Below are 27059 nucleotides of genomic sequence, written 5' to 3' on the forward strand. Positions count from 1 at the left end.
TCAGCTCTCTCTTCCGGTTCTCTCGCTCGTGAAACAAGTGCCTTTACTGACTGAGGCAGCTCACTGGCCCGCTTTTTAGCTTTATCTTTAAGAACGGCACTCTGAACAGTACCACTTCTGCCTGGCTCTCAGAATCCTGCTTCCATTCGTCCTCCTTCTTGTAGCCTCCTTCCCTCCATCCCCCCACTTGCTGTGCTAGGGGCATTAGAAAGTCCCCTTAGGAAGGCACAGTTAGGTCTTGGAGGGACTCACAGTCAAGGGGAAGAGTCACTGGGTGAGAAATGACTGGGTGCTGCTCCAGCTTTGCCTGAGACATTTGCCCTGTGTCCTCCAGCTGCTTGACTTGGGGGGCAAATGTAGTGGTGTCTCTTTTTGAAGGGACAGTTTAGGAACTCCAGCCCACAACCCTCATGGGAACCGATGTGTTTGCCTCTCTCTTTGGCAGTAGGTTCCCATGGGCATTATCACTACTGCTGCTTGCTGAGTCTTCCACGACCGTAGGGTTAACTTTCTTCTTTCCCAGTTCCTGTCCTTGAATGTCAGATTCAAAGGATGTATCTTGTGCTGCCTGACCTTTTTAATCCAGTATTTTCTGAATGGCCCAGTGTGGGAAAGGCTGTCCCATAGAGGCCAGGCTGTGGGGCTGACCCTTTCTGGGGCTGCAACTCTTCCTAGCCTCAAGACAGACTAGGTCAACATGGGCCAGAGGAGTGAGCCTAGGCTTGGGAACAGCTGAGTGGGACCACTGGCAGAGACCGTGCAAGCACACAGTGTCCTTCAAGCTTGAGGACAGACCCTGTGGCAGCTAGGCCTGGAGGAGCTCAGACAGGAAAGACCCCTGCCCCCCTCCTCCTAGGATGGCTTCTCCAGCCCCAAGAACATGCATACCCTTGAATACTTTTCCCACTGGAGACAAGACAAAGGGACTGAGATCGCAAACAGAGCAGCTAATTTTCACAGATTGACGTGAAGAAAGAATTTAATTATCTTTTAAGCTGCTGCTTGAAATCCTGATGTCATGTTTCAAGCATGTGTGGGACCCAGACAGAACTCTGAGCCAATTGATGGGGTGGTACCCTTCACCCTGGATGCTGTGAGGAGGCTTTCTACAAGGTGGGGGCCGGGTAGGGCATCTATCCTTAGACCCAAAGCAGAATTGCAATTGACTTTACAAACCTCTAGCTTCTGGCTAGAGGATGCCAAGCCTTTAGCAAGAGGATGCCAAAGAGGAAACCATCAAGACTTTCTTTGGTGCTCCTGCAAACCACCCAAGAGGTTTATGAATGGCCTGTGTACCTTCAAAGCTAATATAGGCTGCCTTCCTCTAATGCAGCGGTTCTCACCGTGTGGGTCCCGACCCCCTTGGGAGTCGAATGATCCTTTCACAGGGGTGGCCTATGACCTCCGGGAAGCACAGATATTTATACTGCAGTTCATAGCAGTAACATGACTACAGTTATGAAGTAGCAGCAGAAATAATTTTTTGAATGGCGGGGTCACTACAACACAAGAAACTGTAATGAAGGGTCACAGCGTTGGGGACTCTGAGAACTACTGCTCTAAGGAGTCATGGTTTGGGGAGGCGCAGGGGGAGATAATTCGGTAAGGTCATGGGATGGCACAGCTTATAGAAGGCTCAGCAGCAAGGTGTGCACTATTTAAAGGGGGGAAAAAAAGATGGGATTCACTCAGAATGTGGACAAGGGTGGGCTGTGTGGTGTGGACAAGGGTGGGCTATGTGGTATGGACAAGGGGCTTTTCTCAGTTGCAGGAACAGCTTATGCTGCTGAGTGTTTTAATTTACTGTTACTTTTGAGTTATTTAGTCATCAGCATTAACTTGAGTCCAGATTTGGGGCCATGTGCCCACTCAGAGAGCCGTGTTTCCTTCACATATACGGCTGTGGGCCTGCGGGCACATTTCCAAGTCACATTTATGGTTTTGGGGTTTGTGTATGAGGTTCTCACCCTACTTTTCACTGCTTCTGAATAGGTAGGGTTCTTTGAGGGGGAACACCAAGAAAAAAAAAAAAAACATGTATATACGCTTTGCGTGTTCACACATGCCCAGATGTATTTACATTCGATGTGTTCATTTTATCGCATTTTTAGTCTGTCTGACTTGTCTTTTTTCCGGATCTCTAACTGAGTAGGCATGCTAGAAGGGATGCTGTTAACGGTGGTGGTATAAAAGCATTTATGGTTCCTAAAGGCTTAAGAATATGGCTGTGCCGAACTGGAGAAGCTCAGCATCCGCTCTGGGCTGCCTTTTTACCTGCTGCAGTTATCGCCTGTTAAAGAGTCACTATAAAATGCTAAATAAACTTAATAACTGCTAACAACCTACTTTGTCAGTTGGGGACAGTTACGTTTTATGAATTTGGGGGAAATACTTGAGAAAATGGAATTTTCCGGGTATGTGTGTGCTGTGATGCTTGAGATGTTTTGTGAGCCCGTGCAAGTGCCCTCACTTTGACTTTTTAGAAAGGACTCAGAAACTGAGCAATGCTCTTTGCAGAAAAAGCAAATCACCTCCCAATACAATAAAGGGCTTCAGCGTCCACCAAACTCACTGTGGGATGAGTGTGGTGCTAAGCCTACCTGTCACCGTTGGCTTCAGCCATTACCTTCACACACCTGGAAAAGGCAACATCAGTTGAGGAGCAGTTTCCCTTGAAACGGCTTGAGGGCATAGCTACTGAGGTGGGAGGGCCTAGCCCACTGTGGGCAGTACCATCCCTAGGCAGGTAGGCTGGTAGCAAGGCAATAAGTACCACCTCTCCAGGGCCCCTGTTTCCAGTTCCCTGTCTCCCGGTTCCCAGCGTTAGCCTCTGCTTTGGCTTCCCTCAAGGATGTGCTGCAGTGTACAACTAAAATAGACCCTTTCCCACATGCATTGCTTTTGGTCAGTGTTTTATCACAGCCGCAGAAGAACAAACTAAGCAGGGGCTACTGGGGGGGGGGGCGGGTCCTGGGTTTCTTTGTGGAGTGTGGGATATATTTTGGAAATTAGGGGTGAGGGTTGCACAGCATTGTGAGTGTAACTGAAGCCCCGAATCGCATATTTAAAAAATCACCTCCCCTTCCCGCAATAAAGAAAAGTGTTGCTTGGAATTAGAAAGAGTTAAGAATGCCTTTGTATTTAAGACATTCCCTTTTCCCCTTTTGTGTCCGGAAGCAAAGGCTGCCTGTGTGAGAGCATCAAGACTAAATATATCCTAATGTTGAAAATAATCATTTCTGCTTGTGCTAATGCGTTTTCCCACCTCTTCTTCAACAGCTTTTTATAACTATGATGCAAGGGGAGCAGACGAACTGTCCCTACAAATAGGAGACACCGTGCACATCCTAGAAACTTATGAAGGTAAGTGTCGCCAGACGGTTCTTGTCTGGGGATTTGGGAGGCTCCAGGGCCTTCTCAGGCAAAGTGTTTCCTTGACAGGGTGCTCTTTTCTCAGGCTGCTTTCCCCACAGATGGATGGTTTTCCAGGCAAAGGTTGGTGGGGCAACTCTTTGTTGAATTCAGTGAGGCTTTGTTAAGATCAACTTACAACTACACATTATATTTTTAACCATTACATGCTTCTCCCGGGCTCATTGTTCTGCATAGATGTGCAAATCAGGTTTTTGTTGTTGTTTTTTCAAGACATGGTTTCTCTGTGTAGAGATCTGCCTGCCTCTGCCTCTGCTGGGATTAAAGGTATGCACCACCACCGCCCGGCTACGTGTATAAATCTTAACCGAAACTGACCTGTTGGTGAGAAGCAGATTTGGGGTATGTTCAGTCTGCTGATCTGACGTGTGCGATGAGTGTTTTGAGTTGTCGGTTTGTGTTTTGGTTGTTGCTGTTAAGTTTTCACTTTGATTTGTTAACAGCATGTCTCACGGGGGAACGGCAGTTGTCATGCCTTATTTGTTGCCATTTTTTCTATGTCGGTGACCTCCATTTTCTTTGGGGTGAGCAGGTCACCAGTTCTATGGGATACGGTTCAGGGGAGCAATTGTGGCTTCTCTGATGCCATTCATGGGTAGTTAACACCATTTGAGCCTCGGTGGCAATGCTGTGCTGTGGTTACTGCTGCGGAGAGGGGCGGCAGTGGCACTGATGGGCTTGCTTTGTTTCTTTATTTCCTTCTCTTTCCTTTAGGCATTGCTCTCATCCAGAATCTCCTTAAGGTTGGTGTTTCTGTGTCACTAGCTTCCTTTTCTACCCAAAAAGATGATTCCTAAGCAGTGTCGGAGTCAGTGGAACTGATTTAAATAACCAAATTGCTTTTAGATCGGGTTCAGTGAAAGTCTTACAAGTGGGAGAGGAAGTTGTAGACATCTCATAGTAACCAACAAATTGAACTTCCAGAGAGGTCTTTACACTTCACTTTGCACAGGAGTGAGCTGCGCTCCATTCCTGCCAGCCACGCAAGTAGGGGCTGGCTCCTGAGTCCCTCAGAGACACCGCAGAGAGGCAAAACTCTATTAAAAATCCATAGCTTGGCCCCCTTATTTCTCCATCTGATGCAGGCACACTTAGAACTCTGTTCTATTTGCACCATTTACTCTTGGAAATGGATGGCAGTTGGGGGGAGTCAGCTTTATTGGCATATTCCTGGAAGCAGCTGTAGCTTTGCAAAAAGGAGCCCTTAAGCGAATGAGTGGCTGGCTGTGATGGGCGCCGTCTGCTTGTTTTCAGTTTTGACAGCTGACAGTTGGATTTCCTTATCTGCTCTCAGTACACATTGCCAGTGGCTTCGAGGAAGCAGAGAGAAATTAAGTCGAGGTGAAGGATCAGGCATCTCATCTCAGACACTTTTTCTGATCTGTAGGAAAATGATCCAATAATTTTTCTTCTTTTTCCTCTTTTTTTTAATTGCCCCCAGTCACTTGAATGTGGGATTCCTGGGTCATTGACTCTGTGCAGTGGGTCTTTCCTGAATTGTTAATGATTTCCTGGGGCGTCTGGGTGTGCGGAGACTGCTTTACTTCAGGAGGAGACTGTCCCCTTACAGAAGAGCCATCCTTAGTCGGGGCAATAGGCCTTGCTCGACACTAAAGTCACAATAATCTGCTGGTGGCTTTGGTTTCCAGTCTGATATCACGATGAGTTTTCAGCCAGGGTTAATTTGCAGTCCAGTCTTGGTTCTCAAACCACTGCAGTCTTTACAAAAGATTCCTTAATGTAAAATGCATTTCCTTTCCTGGACAGCTAGTTTCTTGGTAGAGTCTGGGCTGAGAAATACATTAACTGCATCTTCCGGAAACTGGGTGACTTTATCATCAAATAAGGACACCGCTGCCAATGTGTCCCTGCCAGTGCCTGTGCTCTGGCTTCGGCTTGTAGCTTGTCTACTCTCTTGCTCTCTCTCTCTCCTTTTTGTTTATCAGTCTTCATTTTCTTCCTCTTTGTGGTCCAGGATATCACTATATAGGATGCTGCAAAAATTGTAACTTCTACTTAGGTTTGAATCCCGAACCCCCACACTTAAGGGTCTGGTGCTTTAACAGCTGAGCCACCTGAGGCCTCTACAAACTGTAACTTCTAAATGATCACTCTGCCTCCCTGTGCCCTGCTGTGGGCTGGATTGCTTCTTTCCCTCCTCCTCCCAACTCTCCTTCACCTTTTAAGATGATTAGTCTTTACTGCGTGCAGTTCAAAGACCACGTTTCCCTTCAAGTTGTGGTTAATTGCTCTCCGAGGCTGGCGGAGGTGGAGGGTGTCTAACTGTAGCCCATAGGCCGTGTGCAGGTGAGGGCAGCTACTCATGCAGCCCAACATAAAACCATAAGCTTGGTTAAGACATTATGAGATCTCTCTGCCTCTCTCTTTAGTTGTAGAAGCTTGAATGCTCTTAGCACGAGTGCTATAGACAACATTGTTAAAAGATTAGATAGGCCTGATAGAGCCAAGAAAGGTACCTACCTTCAGGTCACACCACTGTGGAGGGAGGCAGACCTTCCAATGGCCACTCAGTGCAGACCTCGCCTTTAATTCGTGTCCAGTATCGAGGGCCAACCAGCCACACGCGAACACAAGTCCCAGGTGTTTAGGAACTGAGTCTGGCGCTAAGTTTCCCCAGGGCTGGATGCTGTTCCAGGGGGAAGATGGAGGCGTTGTACAAAGGTTAAGAAATCATCTTTTTGATGTGGCTGTCACAACTAGCCCTGATTACTTCAGACTTTTAAGTGATAATGATATAGTCTTCCAAAACGGTCGGCCCACTTCCTGGGCTGGCCTGCGGTCTCCTTGAGCTCAGGACAGTATTTCTGCTAGGTTTGCCTGTTTTTACAGCGGGTGCCTCTTTTCTGTATGGCTGGGTTGTTTACAGGGAGGGCAGCATCAAACCCTGACTGGGAGAAGTTCTTAAGTGTCATCTGCTAGCTGAGTACCCACCTGCTCAGCCTCGTCCCTCTCATAGCCATCTTGTCCCATCCCTTTATTCCCATGGTGACACCCTCCTCTTCACACTAAACTCCCTAGCACACAGCACTCAGGGCGGCTCAGCCCTGATTGTCTTAGGCTCTTTGTGGGTCACGAGCAAAGGCTGTGTCTGTAATTGGTGCGCGTAGGAAGGTTCTGGCGACAAGTGAATGGGACCCGCTTGATGAAGCAGTAATTCGTGCAGAACATGCCGGGAAGCTTAGAAATCCCATTTCAAAAGAAACTGCCAGCTAGCTACGATATGTCAAAGATTCCTCTTCGGACCCCCATAACTCAGCCCCTCCAAATAATAAAAGCACCAACCCCCTTCCCCAACCAAACCAAGCCACAAGAAACCCAAAACAAAACAAAAAAACCCCAAGCCTCTTTTCTTGTGCCCTGGGTTCTTGCTCTGTGCGTGTGGTGTGTGTTTTTACCTCAGATGAGTGTGCTGCAGCTCTCCTGTGCCTCACTGGCTCCTCTTTGTGTTGTCTTCCTCTTTTGTCTGAATCTCTTTAGTTTTGGGCTCTGTCTGCCACGTGGACACTGCCTCCTGTTCTGCAAACAGTAATGGGAGTTCAGGTGGTCTCAGCTCCCATCTCCAGGATTCTGCTGCCAGGAACATCTTGTGTCTGTCCTGCTGTGAAAGGGCACAGCTGTCTTTAAGGCTGTTTCCCTAGAATAGGTTGCTGGCACCGAGTATAGGGTTTCCAGCTGTTTTGGGGGGTACAGGGGTGGTTGTCTGATGTGATCACCAGTAGCTGCTGTCACACTCTGAGTGCAGAGCCTGAGGCTGACATGTCTTAAATCCTCTGATTTGCACCCCACTTTTGTTTTGGGGCAGTGGTCGGAGGGTGTTTAGTTTTTACTTCATTGATTAGTAATATGTTTGGCTTCTCTTCACACATATGTGAATCATTTGTGTAGTTGATCCTTTCTTACATTTGGTTGCTGAACCCCCTCTCCTCCCCTGCCCCCCCACCCCCTGCTGTGGTCTTTCTTTGATATTCTAGGACATAAGTCCTTTGTCACTTTCAGAAAAAAAGGGACATAGTAATGCTGACTGTGTGGGAAGGACATTGCAGTTGTATAAAAGACCCTCCTTTTAGACCGAGTGGTACAGTCTTTGAATAACTCATTAGATTATTGCCCCATTTGCCTGGAGTCTATAATGCTCTAACTTGTGGGCACTGACTCCAGGCTAGGCTAGCTGAAAGCTCTGAACTGACAGTGGCTGTCAGGAGATCATCCTTCAGACATTTGACATTAGGACACTTGGCATTTGGAACAGGCTATATCCCTACTCAGTGTGTTTGGTCCTCATGTTAAGAGAGGAGAGCGGGTTCATTTGGCCCTTTCAAGATTCCTGGAGTTCTTGTTCCATTTTCTAGAGGTCTCGTTCTACTTAGCGCTTGAGGCCTTCGATTATGTCAGCAGCATCACTTCTGGTTCATAGCCACTTTCTTCATGACTACTTTCAGAGAGGGCCGAGGGACCCACTGCTGCTGTGTGGTCTCCCTCCCTCCCTCCGCCCCTCCCTCCTTTCTTCCTCCCTTTCTTTCTTTCTCCATAGCTTGCTCTTGTGGGTCTCTTTAGTCTCTGGGGTCTGGGGTTCTAAGAGTGGATAAAACCCCATGTTGTTGACTCTCTCAGAATTTGCTCAGCTCACTGCTAAATGCTACCTGATGCTCTGCAGGGTCCTTTTGTTCCTGTGGGAAAGAGTTATGGGATATCTTTGAGCTCCTGAGTTACTATCTGGAAGCCAGGTGGCCAGGACGCATCTTATACTCTTTGTAAGAATATATCTATCTGATTTCTTGACCTGATGGTATTGTGAGGAGACAGGTTCATTCATGGGCATGGGCCTCTTGACATTTTCAGTGATGCCTTTTTGCAGCTAACCTTGATGGAGGTAGCATTGATGATGTCCGGTCTGCTATGAAGGGCTCTTTCATTCAGCACTTGATGTGAATGAGCTTTTAGTGTTTCTCTCCTTCCACAGCCCACTTTCTTTCTCTTACAACATGGAAGGGATAGGAAGTTGCAGTCAGGCCAAGGCCTAAGGGGACAGGGGTCTGTAAGTGCTTGGCCCTGGTGCTTCCTTGCCACAGAGGTACTTTGTGAGGCTATGGCTAGTCCAGGGCAGAGCCTTGTAGAGGGAGGAAGTGGACTCTCAATGGGTTTTCTGTTGGGCAGCCTTTCATGATCTGAAGCTCTGAAAGTTGCCCTTGGAGAGACCTCGAGCCGGCTCTACAGAGGGAGGGGTGGGGAAGTGCGTAAACAGGATCCTGCTAAGGACTACGCCTCTTGTGGGGCTTAACTTCAGATTTTTGATGGGGCACTGATGAGGCCGAGAGAGATGAAGTGGAGAGGTCCCCATGTGCAGGTAATGAGCTGTGCTCTGTGGGACTTCTCCGTGGCATTAGGATGCTTGTCTTCCTCCAGTCTGTAGGACAGTGACTTCTGCACACCTTGAAGTTTTGCTTGGACTATACTGTGTCTCCTGTATTAACCACTTCAATTCTGTGTCTGTTTAGGGTGGTACAGAGGCTACACCTTAAGGAAAAAGTCTAAGAAGGTAAGTCCTTTCCATTAAACATGTGTCGCCATCAATCAAACTGCGAGAGGAAATCAGTTCCATCTTACTTACATCTAAGAATGATACTGACATAGCTCTTTCTTGAAATTTAACAAATATGTGGACTAAGATAAAAATGACCTTGAGTTGGCTTCATTTGGGTAACAAATATCTACAGAACTCATAGCATCGTGATGCATACCTATAGCCTTAGTATTAGGCTAGCCTGGTCTCCCTAGGGAGACCCTGCCCCTATGAAAGACATTTTAGCTAAGTGGTTAGTTCCAGTAGTGAATTGTTAACTTGTGATGTGGTATTGACTTCTACTTGTGAAAGGGAGAATTCTTTCTGTCCTGATAGAATTTTGCATCTTGAGCCACTGTCTATGGCCGTGAACTGAGCTTAACGGTTTCAGGAAAGTAAAATGCTGCAAACAGTTTTCAATTTCATATTATCTTTGACAAATTAACAAATTTGCAAAGCTCACACATGGCCATTTCCCGTTTGCCTTATGGCGGTTTTCAGACTGGCTTAGTCAAGTTGAAAAGGAAAAAAAAAAAAAAAAAGAAAAATCTCATTTTGTAGGGTGACCCGCAGGTGTGGTTCTATGAATATCCAAAACAAGAGCATGCTATTGCTCCGCAGATGTTGTAGAGGGCACTCCCATCCACAAGGGCATGTGGCTTTGACATTCTTAGCTTCACAGAACCTAATTATGGCTCTTCTCTCTCACTCTGCAGCGATACGGTACTGCGCTAATGCCCGCGCTAAGCTGTGGTTAGTCTGTCCATATCAGCTTGGACGTTTTAAAATCTGATTGTGTTTGACAGGTGGCTATTTAGCTTCTCAGAATTGGCTTCTCATTACCTCTGTCTCTGTATCCAACTGGACTCTCTGTTGTGATCTCGAGTCTGTAATAGAGCTTTGGAAGCCCGGAGATTTCCATGCCAGGGCCTCCCTGTCCTGCATCCTCAGAGGCCTTTGGCAGCCGAACTAGAGCTCCATGAAGCCATGAAGCTGCCCATCCATTTACAGAATATTACTCGGCAAGTGTCCAGGTTGGGGGAGGCACAGTTGAAGATCTCAGGAGGCAAGAGCTTAGAAGTATTAGGGTTTTTCAGGGGCAAGAGTGCTCGCTCCCAAGGACCTGAGTGCTATGCCCCAATATTTAAAAGCCTTACAGTCTGGGTGGTGGTACCTACTTGTAGTTGTAGCACCGGCAGGAGGTTATCCGGAGCTCATTGGCCACCCAGACTAGTCTAATTGATGAGCTCCGGGTGGTAGTGAGAGACCCTGTCTCAAAAAACAATGGTGGATGACTCCTGAGGAATAGCACCTGAGGCTGGCCTCCACATGCATGCCTATATGCATGTACATACACAGGCACCCGCCTCCAGAGACTTCCCCTCCCGAGTTCTTTATTGCATAGGACAAAGCTGCTGTGAGGAGCACATACCCAGGATGGCCACTCAGCTTTCTTGATGCTTATTGGCTGTCTGGCATTCTCATCATCCCCATCTTGGGCCCTCTCCCATTGTTCAAGACCAGTGGTTCTCAACCTTCCTAATGCTGCGACACCCCCCCCCCCCTTTTTTTTTTTAAAGATTTATTTATTGTATAGGAGTGCTTTATACAGGTCTACCTCATGTTGCAGTGACCCTCAACCATAAAATTTATTTTCATTCCTACTTCCTAAGTGTAATTTTGCTGTTGCTATGAGTTGTAATGTAAATATCTGATATGCAGGTTATCTGATATGTGACCTCAAAGAGGTCGTGACCTATAGGTTGAGGACCACTTTTCTAATGCTTTGGAACCTCAGACTTTTCTGCCTGGTGCCAGGATACCCAGGCCTTCCACCTGATGATGCCCTAACGCTGCAAAAGAGTGCAGTTATTTTCTGCCTGAGATCCCCATTGGCAGATGAGGAAATCAAAGCCTTGCAGAGGCTGTAGTTTGCTTGTCCTGCGTGAGCATCATTTGTCTAGATTTTCGCAGAGTATAGTATAGTTGGGCTGAGCAGTGCCTCATTTCAAACCTCCAGGCATGTCTCGTCTCATCCGGTCCTAATTCCTTCCTAGGCTTTGTGATATTGAATGCTGAGGCTGAGAGGTTTCTGTCTGTGGACTTGGCAGGGCTGGAGTGGCTTGTGTGCTGTTTTACCTGCTTCCAAACCCACACCTATTGGCGTTACAGAGAAACTACACACTCCATGTGTATCTTCAGGCCTTTCTGGGATATGAATGTGTCTTGGCACCTGGGTCCTGGGTTAAACAACCTGGACCACCTGATCGCTCAGCCTGGACTTCATGCTTGCCTCCTTCCCTTGGTGTAATAGTATTTGTTTGTGTGAAATCTGTTTGCTTTGCTAGTGGACAGGACAAGCAGGTAGTATCCGCTAGCTACGTTCAGTCCTCTCTGAGTTCCGTTTCTTTCCAAGCACGATTAGCAATTTGCTTTCTGGGTGTCCAGTGTTGTCCCTTCTTGTTAGATGTCTCCAGTCAGAAACTCCTCCCACCCCCTCACGGTAGGTTACCCTGTAGTACCAGGGCACTAACTGAATTTCTTCTATGTGCACAGTGGTCTCTGGCTTGTGCTGCCTAAGCTCATGGGAGTCTCAGGCTTGTGCTGCCCTCAGTCCCATGAACCAGTTCTTGATAAATTCATCCTGCCTCTTTACAGACAATGTCTGATACTGAGTTTCTTCTCAAGAGACTGACTCCTTTAAGCAGGGCTCTGTTGGGCCACAGGTCTATACATACATACACATGTGTTTACAATGCACACAGGAGACTCAGGGGATGGTAGAAGCATAAGCTAGCGTGTTTCCTCAGCATCTCTGCAGATGGGTTGATTTCATTCCATCTTCTGGTTTTATACCATTGTCTACTCCGTGTGGAGGCTGATGAGGAAGGCCCCAGGGCTGTCCACTCAGCATTCAATGGACAAGTGACAATCAATGGGCTAGACCAACTTCTGTCATTTTGTAAGGGGAGGTCTGTCAGATCCCATCATCAGAATTGGTTTCTGGTGTCCGACTTGTGGGTGTGCCAGTGTCGAGGTCAGTCATGAGGAGGAGGGGCAACTTACGGAGGGAAGGAACATTTTCTTGGGCCTTTGTGAGACTGTCGCTCAGCAAACATGTTGTCTCTGTTTTCTGCTAAGACATCTGCACAGTCTGAAATACAAGCTGACTGGGACGTTCTCTCTTGTGCCTAGTGTTTCCTCCATTGTGTTGCATGCGATGCTTACACTTGCAAAATTAATGGCGACCCAACCCCCTATACACTCATTTTTGGGGGGCTATTGTTTGATTTGCAAGCAGTATTCGCACTGATAGTGAAAACTCTTTTTCTCTCCCTCAAAGGGTATATTTCCTGCTTCATATATTCATCTTAAAGAAGCCATCGTTGAAGGAAAAGGGTGAGTCTCTTGCTGATATGTAAATGAAGAATTGAATGATTTACGTGTGGCATTGCTGCCAACCATGTGGTGGGGTAAGGTGCAGGGGTTAAGGTACTAACAGTGGGGTGGCAGAGATGGCTCATTGGTTAAGAGCATGTAGTCTTTTCGCAGAGGACTCAAGTTTGGTTTCCAGCAGCCATGTCTGGTGGCTCACAACTACCTGTAACTCCAGAAAGGGCTCTTGGACTCATGTACACACGTACACACACACACACACACACACACACACACACACACACACACACACACACACACAAACACACACACACAGACCACAGTTAGAGATTGTAAAAATAATTCACTATAAAAGATGATAGCTGTGTTTGACCATGATGGTTTCAGAGAATCCAGGGACTTGAGTTCAAGTTCAGTGCCTTAGCTGTCGTCATCTCTTAGAAACTGAGGTCCATTTGGGGGAAGTGTGGGCCTTCTCCAGGAGCTTCCTCATTTGGCAGTGACCACCCTAGACTCTCAGCTGACTCTTTTCTGAGTCGTACCCCCCCCCCCCGCCCCCCGGCTCCCGGAATCTTAGGGTGTGATAAGCTTAGCAAGAATGAAGTGCTGTGAAGCCGGGACCTGTGTGAAGCCGTGTGCCAGCCCATTGCGATGTGTAGCTCCTGGAGGTCATCAGGCCAACGGGTGAGGTCCTTAAAAGGACATTCGTAGAACAGGAACCCGTGCCAGGTGTGAACTGGAGGAGACAACATTCAAATGTTTTCTTTTTTTGGTCTCTGCTTCATCTTCACACTCCGTTAAATATGTAAATTATAAAATTACTAATCATATGATTACTGCATAATGACATCTCTCTGGCTGATTACAAAATTGCCTTTCCAAGCACTGGAGCACTGTACTTTTAACATATGAAAAGGATGGCTTGGGTTCCTGCACTTCCCCAGTGCGTAATTAGAGGGAAGGGAATAATTTAGAGGCATGGATAGTGCTGACCCGCAAGATGGCATTTGTTCAGACAGATAAAATGTTTTGTATGCAAAATTCTAAAAAGGAAGACAAAGAAAGTTGAGAAAGTTCTGTCTTATGACAGGAAGAATTTTAAGTGTATGTTTAATGTGCTTTTATGTGCCAGGGTCAAAATCTTTATATAAGTTTGGCTTGTATAGCAATAATAATTTTTCCAAAGCCTTTTGAAGTATATAAATAGGTGTGTGTATATGTGTGTGTGTGTGTGAGAATGTGGAACTTTCTAGATCCTGCCGCAGGTAGGCAAGGCCTGTTGGTCCTCTCGGGTCAGGTTTTGGGTAGAACCCCAAGAACAGTGTGAGGATCAGTGCACAGGTGTGCCGACTAGGCGTTCGCCTGTCAGCCTTTGTTCGCCACACCCGTTTCTGACCCTGACCTTTGCTCCTACTCTACCTGGCCGCTTAGCTGTTCCCCCTCATGAGGTTCTTCTGCCCAAGGACCTGGCAAGTGACGACCACCCTTTGTTTCTTCTGGATGCTGCAGACATCTGCCCTCGTTTCTGCTGGTCCTTCCTCTTGTCCAGTGCTGATTCAGCCAATACTTTACTTCATTCTAGCTGTCTGTTTTCTGGCCTATTATCATATTGTATTCATACATATTTTATTTCCTCCCATCCCCTCCCTCCCCCATGTTACCTGTCCTTTCTCTCATGATTTTTCTCTTTTTTGCTCCCTCTCAACTCTGGCTGCATCACTTTCTTCTTTCTCCTTCCATGTTGGTGACTATGATAATGTGATTATATATATATATTCTTAAAAAGAGTCATTTAGTTATTGAATTTATTTGAATGTTCTATCTGCATGTACACCTGCATGCCAGAGGAGGGCATCAGATCACATTATAGATGTTTATGAGCCACCATGTGGGTGCTGGGAATTGAACTCAGGACCCCTGGAAGAGCAACCAGTGCTCTTAACCTCTGAGTCATCTCTCCAGCCCCTGATTTTTATATTTTGTCATAACAAATCAATTCCCATTTTGTCCCCTCCTCTCTGCTGACACACACTCTTGCCTGCAGCAATGGCTACCATTGGCCACTGTTTTCTGTGAAGCCCATGTAGGTGTTGGCTAAGCATAGAACACACAACAAGAACAGAGCCTTGAGCCTCAGCAGGAGGGTCAGGAGTTCATGTAATGCGTGTGACATGGGCTACATGTCACTCTGTCTCAACCCTATCCCCCTAGCCCCTTCTTCATGACTAGAAAACCAGAGTCCCTGTTGCTGCCTCAGAGCCTGCTCTACCCCGTTTACTCTTTTAGAGAATTCTTTCAAACTGATAATTAAAACTGGGGTGTGTTGATGGTGTCTAATGTACGCATACATCGCAGAGGGGCAGGTCGAGGTAGGTCCTTCCGGTTCTTATGGGAGGCTACCTTCTGGTCACATTCATCTGTCTGTGGTAAGAGCACTTGAAGTCCATGCTTCCAGCTGTGTTTAAGTTTCTAGTGTGTTGTTAGTGACACCAGTTACCATGCTGGATGGTACAACCCTTGGATTCATTCTCTCTGTTTAATGTTGTGTCTTTCTCCAGCCTGTGCTGCTTGCACAGCTGCTGATGCACACAGCCAGGACTCTTTCCCTCCATCCCATGTTCTCACAGCAGTTGCCCTGGTGTTGGTGGAGTAGTACCATCCGGATCCTCCCCCTTCTGGGCCTTGTGACTCCCTCACACTTAAGTGATGCTCAGGTGGGACTTTCCCTCCACCGGATGGTCTTGCCCATGGCTACTGAAGTGGGCATTGTTGTCTGTGCCTTCCTGACTTCTGCTAAATATGAATGGTGTGATTTTTAGAACCGGGAAACAAAACCCACAAAGCAATGCATATGTTGATGAAGGGTTAAAGCCAAGTCAAGGGTTAACGCTTCCGGGATAGAAGGAAATGGTAGGTGAGTAGTCATGCCTGGGACTGGATAGAGTCCTCGTGAGCTCTTGAAAGCTGCGCCTTAGTCACGTCTCAGCAAGGATAGTTGCTCCCTCCATCATCAGATAATGAGTTTTATAATCTTAAATCAAACCTGTGCCTTTTAATGCGCACACCGGCTGGGTGTGCTTATGTCACTCGGAGATAGATGGGTACACACATATTCCGAATATACTTTCCTTTTCCCTGCCCGTGGCATTCTGAAGACTTTCAGTGGCTAGTCTTTCTCTTCGTCATCTTACCCCAACACAGGAGGTGCATGGCTTATGGGCAGGGAGATGTGTGGTCATCCCATGCTCTGTACAAAAAACTTGTCATCTGCTGGTGTGCGTACTCACACGAGTGTGAACATCCTTGTGTTTGTGCGTTCTCTCCATTTGCTTAACCGTTGAGCTCTGTAGTCCCTGTAGCGACTCAGTCAGGTGCAGCTCACAATAAAGCCACAGAATCAGCTACTCTCTCCTTCTCTCACCCCAGGCAACATGAAACTGTCATCCCGGGGGACCTCCCCCTCATACAGGAAGTCACCACAACGCTGCGAGAGTGGTCTACCATCTGGAGGCAACTTTACGTGGTAAGAAAATGGGACCCTCAGTTAAAGCTTAAGATAGAGAATGGTGCTTCTGGTCCCTGTCCCCACATATAGTTTCTCCTCCCTGGGAACCTGGAAAGGAGCACCTCTGAGGCAGGGCTTTGCTTCTCAAGCACAGAGCAAGCCATATGGTCATTGTTCTGGCTACTGCTGGTGGCCCTGTGTGGCCTTTGACCCTTGTTGTCTTGGCATGCGGCTTGCTCATTGCACTGAGTAAACTGAACTAAAATGGACGGTGGCCTTGGCTCCCTCTTGCTTTGCATTGGTCAAAGGGAACGTGGCTGCCATTGGCCTTTGAAGGACCTGGCAGTTTGTGCTGACATCACCTCTGGGTGTATGTTTTGATCATGAAAGTTAAAATCTCCTTTTGCCCAGAAATCACTTAGTTTGGGAGACTTTGTAGATGATTACTACTAATTATTTATTTTATCTCTGTCACTGACTACCTGTAAGTGATGGGTGTTATGGTCTGAGGAATATGAGAGTCTTGATGAATTGTGTCCGAGGCGGGGTGGGGAGCATTTCACATTCTGGCTCTGTGAGCAGTTGTCCGGTCCTTATTAATGCAGAGATGTCGGAGCTCTGGCATCTTCCATTTCATTTCCCCTTGGGGCGTTTCTTCACACATAAATCCATATTTGCAGAAGATTACCTTTTGTTAAGCTCGCATTTCTATTCAGAGTGTTGATTTCTCGTATGCTAATGTTATTATCACTGAGCAAGGGCCCTGGAAGGAAGTCAGTGCGTTAATTTCTTGGGAGCATAGAAAACTTCCTACAGTCTCCACAGCTGTTTGCTGGGCAGGCTTGTTTTTGATTATACAGTGGTTTCCTATAAATGCGTGGTAATAAGCACTTGGGGTAATTGTTCATCAAACGCACTCGCAAACCTAAAAGCGTGAAGTTAGCCATGAATGTTTTGTGTAAATCTGAGCAATTTCATAGTCGGTATTTCATGTTCAACGTAGCAATTTTTAAACAAAAATGTGATAACACAACAAACAGGAATTTCCATGGACCAATACATTGAGTGGACAGCATCAGGCTCCCTGTCGTAGAGTCAGCATTTCTAACCATCACCTGGTTCCTTTATTCATTCGTTCACTCATTTTATTTATTTAAGTAATTTATTCAGATTACATCTCAGTTGTTAGCCCCTTACTTGTATCTTCCCATTCCCTCCTCCCTCCCTCTTTCACCCTATTGCCGTCCCCTAGACCTATGACAGAAGGGGCCCTCTTCCCTGACCATATGAGCACAGCCTATCAGGTCTCATCCTGGTAGCCTGCTTACCCTTCCTCTGAGTGCCAACAGGCCACTTCTCTACCAAGGGGAAGTGGTCAAATAGGGGGCACCAGAGTTCATGTCAGAGTCAGTCACCACTCTCCACACAACTGTGGAGAATGTGTTGACCATTGGCTAGACCTGAATAGGGGTTCTAGGTTTACTGCGTGCATTGTCCTTGGTTGATACAGTAGTTTGAGCAGTCCTCCCAGGTCCAGGTCAGCCAGCCTTGATGGTGTTCTTATAGGTTTCTAGGACCCTCTGGATCCTTCTATTTCCCCATTCTTCCATACCTTTCTCACCTGGAGTACTAATAGGAAGTCCTAGCATCTATCCCAATCCCCTGCTAAGTGAAGACTTCAGGGGACATCCCTGTTGGGCTAGTGTCCAGTTATAAGTGAATATTTTTCTGGGTCTGGGTTAACTCACGCAGGATGATCATTTCTAGTTCCATCCATTTGCCTGCAAATTTCAGGATTTCCTTGTTTTTAATAGCTGAGTAGTATTCCATTGTGTAAATGTCCCACAGTTTCTTTATTCATTCTTCGACCGAGGGACATCTAGGTTGTTTCCAGATTCTGGCTATTACAACTAACTCTGCTATGAACATGGTTGACCATATGTCCTTGTTGTGTGGATAGGGCATCTTTTGGGTATATGCTAAGGAGTGGTTCTTGACGTAGGCTTATTCCCAGTTTTCTGAGAAAGTGCCAGATAGATTTCCAAAGTGGTTGTACAAGTTTGCACTCTCACCAGCAATGAAGAATATTCTTCCCTTTCTCCACATCCTCACCAGCATGTGGTATCACTTGAATTTTTGATCTTAGCTAATCTGATGGGTGTAAGATGGAATCACAGTGTCATTTTGATTTGCATTTCTCATGACTAAGGACATTGAGCATTTCTTTAAGTGTTTCTCAGCCATTTGATATTCCTCTATTGAGAATTCTCTGTTTCATTTTGAGCCCCATTTCTTAATTGGTTATTTGGTTTGGGGGTGTTTAATTTCTTAAGTTCTTCATCTATTTTGGATATTAGACCTTTGTCAGATGTAGGGTTAGTGAAGATCTTCTCCCAGTCTATAGGCTGTAGCTTTGTTCTGTTGACGGTGTCTCCTGCCTTACAGAAGCTTCTCAGCCTCCTGAGGTCCCATTTCTTAACTGTTGACCTTAAGGCCTGGGCTGTTGGTGTTCTGTTCAGGAAGTTTTCTCCTGTGCCGATGAGTTCCAGGCTCTCCCCCAACCTAGTTCTTTCTACAAGTGGCAAATTCACCTCTGATGAGTTTATGTTCTTAGATTTGTGCGAAGCCAAGTCAAAGGTGCTTCTGAATCTGTAGATGCTTTCTTTTAGTTCTCCTCTGGTTGTAGACCTGCCAGCAAAATAGGTGTGTTTTGTACATGCTGTTAGAGAGATGAGCAAGGTGGGTTAGTAGGATGAAAAGAAACATGTTTTGCAGTAAGTTCTTAATTTGGACCTCTTATAGCATTCATTTGAGAAACCCAAATCAGGAACCTGGCATGGTGGCATGCACTCAGAAACTGGAGGCGGGGAGACCAAGAGTCTATGGCTGAGGTCTCTGCCATTTTCCACTTTCTCTACGTCTTGGCATATTGTCAGGTCTCAATAAATATTTGCTGAATATTTGAAAAAAAAAAAAAAAGTTTAAGGGTGAGGCTAGCCTAGGCTCCATGAGACCCTGTCTCAAAACAACAACAAATAAAAACAAGGGAAAGAAGGCAAAAGAAAGGCAAGAAACAGAATTACGGTAATGTTATAAAAACAGCTTGGAGAGATGGTTCAGCAGTTAGGAGCCTTTGCTCTTTTTCTAGAGAACCAGAATTTGCTTCCCAGCACTTGTGCCAGGCAGTTCACAGCACTTACTCCAGGGGATCGGTCACACTCTGCTATCCTTTGTGCACACATCTCTCCCCCCTTCTCCCCCCCCCACATCCCTCTCTGTCTTTCTGTCTCACATACAGGATAATATAGTGATGTAGCTCATGGGATATACACTAACTTGTCCGAGTGCTATGAGTTGGTAGGTCTTCGAGCTGTTTAGGAACTTCTAGAAAGAGAAGTTTCAAATGGTTTTCAAATAGGAGGTAGTGAGGGAGTGGTTTGCAAAATCTAGAGTGGAGCTCATTTTTTAAAACAGCGATTCCACTTTTTAATTTTTGAAGGGATCACAGTGCTTAAGATATAATTAATTAAGTAAGACTTGGATGTTCAGAGGCAGAACATTGTAGACAACCTTAGTTTCCTTGATGAGTCACACCAACAAATGCAAACCTGTTGGGTTTTGTTTTGTTTTTTGTTTGTTTGTTTGTTTTTTGTTTTTTTACCACAAATCCTATACACAAAAGGTGAGAAGGGTCAATTTGGGGGTCTCATCTTGTAGTTTTCTTTTGATATAGAAGCAAAAATGAGTTTTCATTGATAGACATTTGCTGTCACTGTGTGTTGTGTGGGTCACAGTGTACCAGGGGAGGCTGGTGCACAATGGCTTATGTGTCAGCTGCCAGCATCATCTTGATGCCCAGGCCCAGGGTATTTTGAAGACCATCTTCAGGTGAGAGTAATGGGACAGAACTGTCACGGAGAGGACAGTGGGTGCTTCCTGGCATGTCCAACCTGTTGGCATGGTGACATGCCAGTCTTTGATAACTACAAAGTTCAGGCTCCACAGTGGAGCAATGAAGTTGGAAGAAGAGTCTCCTGATGTTTTCAGGGAGTTTGCAGTTTGTGTTAAGAGTGCACCGTTGGCTGCGTGGATGCACCTTCAAGCCTTGGCCATGCACAGGCTGATGCTGGGAGTCCTGCTGAGGCTCAAGGTCCTGCTCTTGCTGTGTGTTCCTTGACTGGGAGTGTGGGATGTGGTCTGGGGAGGTGGGAGGGTTACTTCTGCATCCCATAGGGACCAAACCCTATACAAGGTGTTCTATTTGATGTGAGAACCTGCTTTTCATCTGACAGTCACTGATTCCCAGGAAGCAGTGCATAGTCTAGCTTTTTATTTGAGGGACTGTCAATTTGATATAATCTCCACTGTACTTTTTTTTTTTTTTTTTTTTTAATCAGAATCCTTACAGTTGCCTTTTTCCCTCCTTTTATAGCAAGATAATAGGGAGATGTTTCGAAGTGTGCGACACATGATCTATGACCTTATTGAGTGGCGGTCACAGATTCTTTCTGGAACTCTGCCCCAGGATGAGCTCAAAGAGCTGAAGAAGAAGGTCACGGCCAAAATTGATTATGGCAACAGGTTTGTTTATTGAAAAGGTGATTTCATGCTTAAATTGTCTAATATAATAGCGCAACCCTCAACCGGGAGGATGCCTCAATTACATCTTATCATAAAGCCGAATGTCTAATATCACAATAATGGAGTGGCTTGCGTTCTAGTCTGGTTTACCCAGCCGCCCCTGAAACCCGTGGTCTTTGTTGTGTAAGTGGTGGCGTTGTGAAGTGGGGTTGGGGTAACCCGTTGTTTTTTGTTGTTTCCCATCCCTCCCCAGTTATGATCTTCAATGCCCTTTTTACTTTCCACTTGAACATTTGACCTCGTAGATGGGCAGTGGTGAGCCCTAGATTACTTCCTGCGGCTCCCTTGGTCTGAATGTCAGACTAGATGTTAGAAGTCACCATGAAACTTGTCCCTTGAGTTTCCATGCCTGATCTGACAGACAGAAGCACAACTCTATTAACACTGCAATTGAGATGAACCACACATTGCCATTTGTACACGTTTCCATGTCCGGGAAGCGTCCACCCTGACTTACTTGAGTGTCTCGAGGGAGGGCCCACTTACTCCAGAAGAGAGCATGCTCTGCTACTAGCTGCCAGGAACAGAGCTGTTTTGGCCCTAGTTCTGTCATTATCCATAGCTAGAAGGAGGTGATGGCCTCTCCCACCTGGTACCTGTTTCCTTGTTTGCATGTTGTCAGAGCTGCAAGGAGCCTTACACACGATCTGGTCCTATACTCTCTTGATGCTTTGTTATCTCAGAATAACCGGGGGAGGTTTCACTATACTGAATCCAGGGACCCACTCCTTGAGTTCCAAGTTCTGCTGTCCAGTGTGAGGTAGAGAGCTCAGTCAGACTGCTGTTCGGGTGGTGGATGACGTAAGGTGTAGTCCGCACCCTTTCTCATTTTCACTTCTGAGAATGTGGAGGTGAGGGCAGGCCTTGCCTCCTGCCCATCAGCTCAGAGGATCTTTGCTGAGCCATAGGACCTTTCTGTAATAACTGAATTATTGTGTGATTTTGTTTTTTAGTAATCCCTTCCCTATTTTTCATGTTTCCTAATGTCGCATTATGTGTGACTTTATTTTTGCCTCCATGGCCAGAGATTCCAGGTATAGGATATTAGATACTGTTTTGATGAAACCCATTAGAAAACTACCTGCCTTCACAAGCTACAGACAGATGGACATACTCTGATTTTGGGTGGAGGGGAAGGTATCTGGGGTGGGGGTGGGGTGGTGACTAGTCTTTGACCTTGTTATGGTGAGACACACATTTCAACAGCACCAGCTGTGTATTGATTTCAGAGACCAATGTAGACTGACCACTGTGACAGGCCATCTTATATGGTGATGGTATCGGGCTAAAATGCCACAAGCGAAGGAGATTACTTGATTATTATTATTATTATTATTATTTTTTTTGCTAGAGATTCCGGGTATAGGACGTTAGAGACTGCTTCGTTGAAAGCCATTACAAGACCACATGCTTACAAAAGCAAACCTTTGGAACTCTGATTTTATTTTCTGTTGGAGAAGCCCATTTTTGAAGTTAGGTTCAGAGACCACCTGCTTAATCTGGCTACAGGAAACAACCTAAGTACATTACGCCATGGACCAATCTTGTTAAGACAGAAAGTGTTTCTAAATGTAATTTACTGCATTGATAGGAAATACAAGGTTATTAAGACAAGATTGCCTGGGGCTGCAGCCCAGCATTCCTCTACAGCCCATGTTCTTTACTTATCTTTCTACTCCTCCTTAGGAAGTGAAAATACAATAATAATAATAATAATAATAATAATAATAATAATAATAATAATAATAATAATAATAATAATAAAGCATACAATGTTTGATTTAAGAATGGTCCAGTCTCTCATGAAGCAGTATGTCGTCATCATCATCATCATCACTTATGTATTATTGCTTTTTCCTTTTACCTGAGTGGGGGTCAGGTTGGAGAGTGTCCCGGGAACTGTGGGAATTTCGGTATAAAGGTCATGGACTGTTCCTCTACAGAGGTGGCTGTGTAAATCACACAGAGACAAATGTGCACACACCTACACCCTGACTCACCCAGACATGTCCATAGCCACACTTACCTATAGAAAACATCCAGATGCACATAGAACTGTAGACACTTTGGTTTCAGAGGGATGTATCCAGCCCCTGTTTTAGACCCTTTGCCTTCCCATGGGACTAGTCTCTAGCCTTGTTATGGTGAGACCAATATTTCTCAACAGAACCAGCTGTGTAGGGATTGCAGAGACCTCTGCAGACTGGTACTGTGACAGGCTACCTCACATGGTGGTGATGTTGTGGTCAGAACATTGCCGGTCCATCATCTTCAGATGGTTGGTCTCAGTCACATAAGTAATTTCACTGAACTTTGATTTCCTGTTTTGTGAAGTGGGTCTGACCAGGTTTTCTGTCTGGACTGAGATGACATCAGGTGCTACACATGGTGGGCTGGCAAAAGACTTGATCTTTATCTTCCTTGAGGGGGCCCTCACCAGCTACAAGGGCCTCCAGGAACTCACCCACACCACCCGCTTATCACTGACCATGCCCACATAGTTCTGACCCCACCCATATATCACAGACCACACCTACACAGTGCTGGCCCCACCCACACATCATCACAGACCTCCTTCATATAGTGCTGACCCACGGTATTGGTATTGACTCTTATAGCTGGGTCAGGCCTGGGATGAGTTGGTCAGATTTGGGAGGCTTTGCCTTGTTAGTGAAACATGCTAGAGAGATACCTTGTGAGGCCTCCTGCCATCATGTACCCATAGATGGTGTGCTTGTGCAGGGCACAGTAGTGAGCTCCAGTTGTCCACACCTTCCGCAGTCCTTAGTGATGCTCACTTTGCTTGGACTTTGAAGACCTTTTAAGTTCTGATCAGAAGGTGAAGACTTTACTGAAGTGAAAGTAACACTGAGCGAGTTTCTTTCTCCCAGTGTGACCCATTTTGATTTACAGAAAGCAGCATGGTGGGATGGCCTTCCCTGATATTTATGGATGAGTTCCAGCCTCTGAGGCATTTTCATCCGCTCAGTGGGTGGGGCTGACATTGTGCTGGGGAATTCACTTCCTTGGTTCATTCTCTCCCCTCTCTGAAATCTCCGTGTTCCAGAATTCTTGATTTGGACCTGGTGGTGAGGGATGAAGATGGGAACATTTTGGACCCAGAACTAACAAGCACCATCAGTCTCTTCCGAGCGCATGAAGTAGCTTCTAAGCAAGTGGAGGAAAGATTGCAAGAAGAGAAAGTGAGCCTGCGCCTTCAGCATGTGTTTTGCAAGGGGTGGGAGGATTGTGGGGATGTGGGGGATGTTAGGAGTGTGGGGATGTGGGGGATGGTGGGAAGAGTGTGGGGATGGTGGGAGGACTGTGGGGATGTGGGGGATGTGAGAGAAGTGTGGTGATGTGGGGGATGTTGGGAAGAGTGTGGGGATGTGGGGGATGGTGGGAGGAGTGTGGGGATGTGGAGGATGGTGAGAAGAGTGTGCGGATGTGGGAGATGGTGGGAGGAGTGTGGGGATGTGGAGGATGGTGGGAAGAGTGTGGGGATGGTGGGAGGACTGTGGGGATGTGGGGATGTTGAGAGGAGTGTGGGGATGTGGGGGATGGTGGGAAGAGTGGGGATGTGGGGGATGGTGGGAGGAGTGTGGGGATGTGGGGGATGGTGAGAAGAGTGTGGAGATGTGGGAGATGGTGGGAGGAGTGTGGGGATGTGCGGGATGGTGGGAGGAGTGTGGGGATGTGGGAGATGTTACCCTCAGAAGCAAGTATCCAGTGTGTTTCAGACAAGGAGGAGCAGGATGGAGTCAAGCGGTATGGCATAACCTGTTAATTTAGTTAATAGTTTATCTGGTCAGGCATCCGCCATATTCCAGGGACTGGGGACCTAGTGCAGAGTGAGACACAGATTCCTTGGAGGCATCATTCTAGGGGGAACCCCAAGTTGAAGCTGACCACTAGTCCAGCAACCATCACTGAAGTTGGTTGACAGACACTTGGAAGGTCCGTGTTCTTGCAAATACTCAGCATGAGCTGCTGCTGCAGGAGGGATGCTGTGTTGTTGGAGAGCATGTAGTGGGGACACAGGGTGATGGTATGAGAAGCATGGCTGAGAGGTGACGGTAGTGCCATTTCCCTATTCTATAGGTGACTAAAATGAGCATTGGTTATAGTCCAGCTTGCCTCACATTGACTTTCTGCTTTTCTCTTTAGTCTCAGAAGCAGAATATGGATGTCAACAGACAAGCCAAGTTCGCAGCTACCCCGTCTCTGGCCTTGTTCGTTAACCTCAAAAATGTGGTTTGTAAAATAGGAGAAGATGCTGAGGTCCTCATGTCTCTTTATGACCCTGTGGAGTCCAAGTTCATCAGGTAGGTGATTTCCCCATTGCAGCCTCTATCAGTCACTTTTCTCATTGCTGGGACCAAAATACCTGACAAGAAGCATCTTTGTTGGAGAAGATTTATTCTGATCCACAGTGCAAAGTTGAGGTCCAGCATGATGATGTCCTGGCACCTGAGGTAAATGTGCTGGTTAGTTTTTTGTCAATGCAAAACAAGCTAGAATCATCTGGGAAGAGGGATTTTTTTTTTAATTGAGAAAAATTCCTCTATTGTGTCCTGTAGGCAAGTCTTGGGGGCATTTTTTTGATTAATGACTGATGTGGAAGGGCCCAGCCCATTATGGACGGTGCCACCTGTGGGAATGTGGTCCTGGCTTACATTAAAACCCAAACTGAGCAAGGCACAGAGAGCAAGCTAGTAAGCAGCATTCCTCCATGGCCACTGCCTCAGTGCCTGCCTCCAACTTCCTGCTTTGGGTTCCTGCCCTGACCTCTCTTCAGGAAGGACTGTGCCCTGTAAGATGAGATGAGCAACCACTTTATTTCCCATGGTTCTTCTGGTCATGCCATTTACCACAGCCATTTCAAACAAATTCAGCCCACAAGCATCGCCTTTGCTTTTTTTTTTTTTTTTTTTCAAACTTTTGGTCTAGGAATGTCACCTGTGGCTTTTGCCTCTTTGCTGTTTCTCTAAGCTGATTGGCTAGTGTGTATGTCAAGTATTTCCTCTTGTCATATGAAAACTCATAATAAATATCTGTAGAACAAAAACATTGTAAACACATTGGTCCTCAATATAACCTCTTTATCCTGATGAAAAAAATTATGATTAAACTGTGTGAAGTGTGTGCATATCTATATATCAACACTCCTGTGTTTTCACTTGAACTATCAAAATTTTAAAAATGTAGTATTTGCAGGAAAGAGAACACACAGGTGATTTTTACTCTCACTTCTGGTAAGTGCTTTCGTTCTTTTTGTCGGAGCTGCAGTTTGTGTTTTATAGCTTACTTGGCTTTTTGAAGGCTCTGAATTAAATATACATTGTTCGAAATTCAATACACAGCTTTGTATTGTTGTCATTCTAAATGGGCAGAGAGGTTTTTCACATTATAAACATCGAAATGTCATTTGCAAATACTTCTGTTACATGGATAACCCATGTTGTAGGAAGTGAAAGAGTTATTTACTTGGCAAAGAGTCTATCTGTGGCCTGCATGTTTATAAATTCATGGTCAGGTGCATAGTGGGCCTCCATGATGTTAATTATGAGGCCTCATGGGATACATTGGGTATGTGTCCAGGTTTGGAAGATTAATTTGTTCCTGTGTTTTCTTTTGTCAAGCGAAAACTACCTGGTCCGTTGGTCAAGTTCAGGATTACCGAAAGACATTGACCGGTTACACAACTTGCGTGCTGTGTTTACGGTGAGTGCACCCATGCCGGTGTTTTGAGTGTCATTGTGTTCTGCTCCGATTGCTGTTTTGGGGACTTCTCAGCAGTGACAGGGGCCTGAGGGTGTTGGGGGGTAGTGGTGGTGCCTGTGACACTGGCTAATCCGGGAATCACTGAGTCCTTTGTGGAAGTCTTTGAGTTCGGTCTTCACTTAGCATCTCTAAGAGGCCGATTACTTCCAGACTCTTAGCGCATGTCATCAGTTCACTTAGCTAAGCATCTGCTGTTACTTTATTCCTTCCTGTCATGGGAGTAACATTAAAAATGCTCTTAGCGGTCAGAGAACAGACTCTCGGTCTGTTCTTATGTCCCTTTCAGTTGGACTTGTGTTGGCTCATGGTTCTCCACAATAATTTATGGAAATTAATATTTCTAGGATCTTGGGAGCAAAGACCTGAAGAGGGAGAAAATTAGTTTTGTCTGCCAGATTGTCCGAGTCGGTCGCATGGAGCTGAGGGACAGCAATACGAGGAAGCTGACTTCGGGGCTGCGGCGACCCTTTGGCGTGGCTGGTAAAAATCCACATCCCTGTTTTTCCTTCAGAGTGTCAGACCATTTCCTTTGAGGAAGGCCGGTGTGTCACTTCGATCTATGCATTTTGCTGCTGGAGTGAAAGCCACGTGCTAGTTGCATTTTGTATTGTTTGGAGCCCACCTGCTTCTGATTGAGACTAAATCTGCTCCAGTTTGAAAGCAGCTCCCAGCCTTTACTGGAAGAGAGATGCTTGGTCACTTTCCCACACTGTGGCAAGG

The 27059-nt window shown here is 46.1% G+C and overlaps 1 protein-coding gene across 1 annotated transcript in view; it reads left to right on the top strand.

Annotated features, from left to right (window-relative positions):
* The window catches only part of Dock1 (dedicator of cytokinesis 1), a 508411-nt gene that overhangs the window by 48729 nt on the left and 432623 nt on the right, over positions 1–27059 (top strand). Inside the window, exons 2-10 of the mRNA XM_051145486.1 lie at positions 3280–3363; positions 8949–8989; positions 12357–12412; positions 15836–15932; positions 20347–20495; positions 23623–23758; positions 24723–24880; positions 26198–26279; positions 26684–26819. Of these exons, the coding sequence (XP_051001443.1) occupies positions 3280–3363; positions 8949–8989; positions 12357–12412; positions 15836–15932; positions 20347–20495; positions 23623–23758; positions 24723–24880; positions 26198–26279; positions 26684–26819 (939 nt within the window). The remainder of the gene's footprint in view (positions 1–3279; positions 3364–8948; positions 8990–12356; positions 12413–15835; positions 15933–20346; positions 20496–23622; positions 23759–24722; positions 24881–26197; positions 26280–26683; positions 26820–27059) is intronic.

The sequence above is a fragment of the Acomys russatus genome, chromosome 5, assembly GCF_903995435.1.
Source record: "Acomys russatus chromosome 5, mAcoRus1.1, whole genome shotgun sequence".
NCBI classification, from domain to species: Eukaryota; Metazoa; Chordata; class Mammalia; order Rodentia; family Muridae; genus Acomys; species Acomys russatus.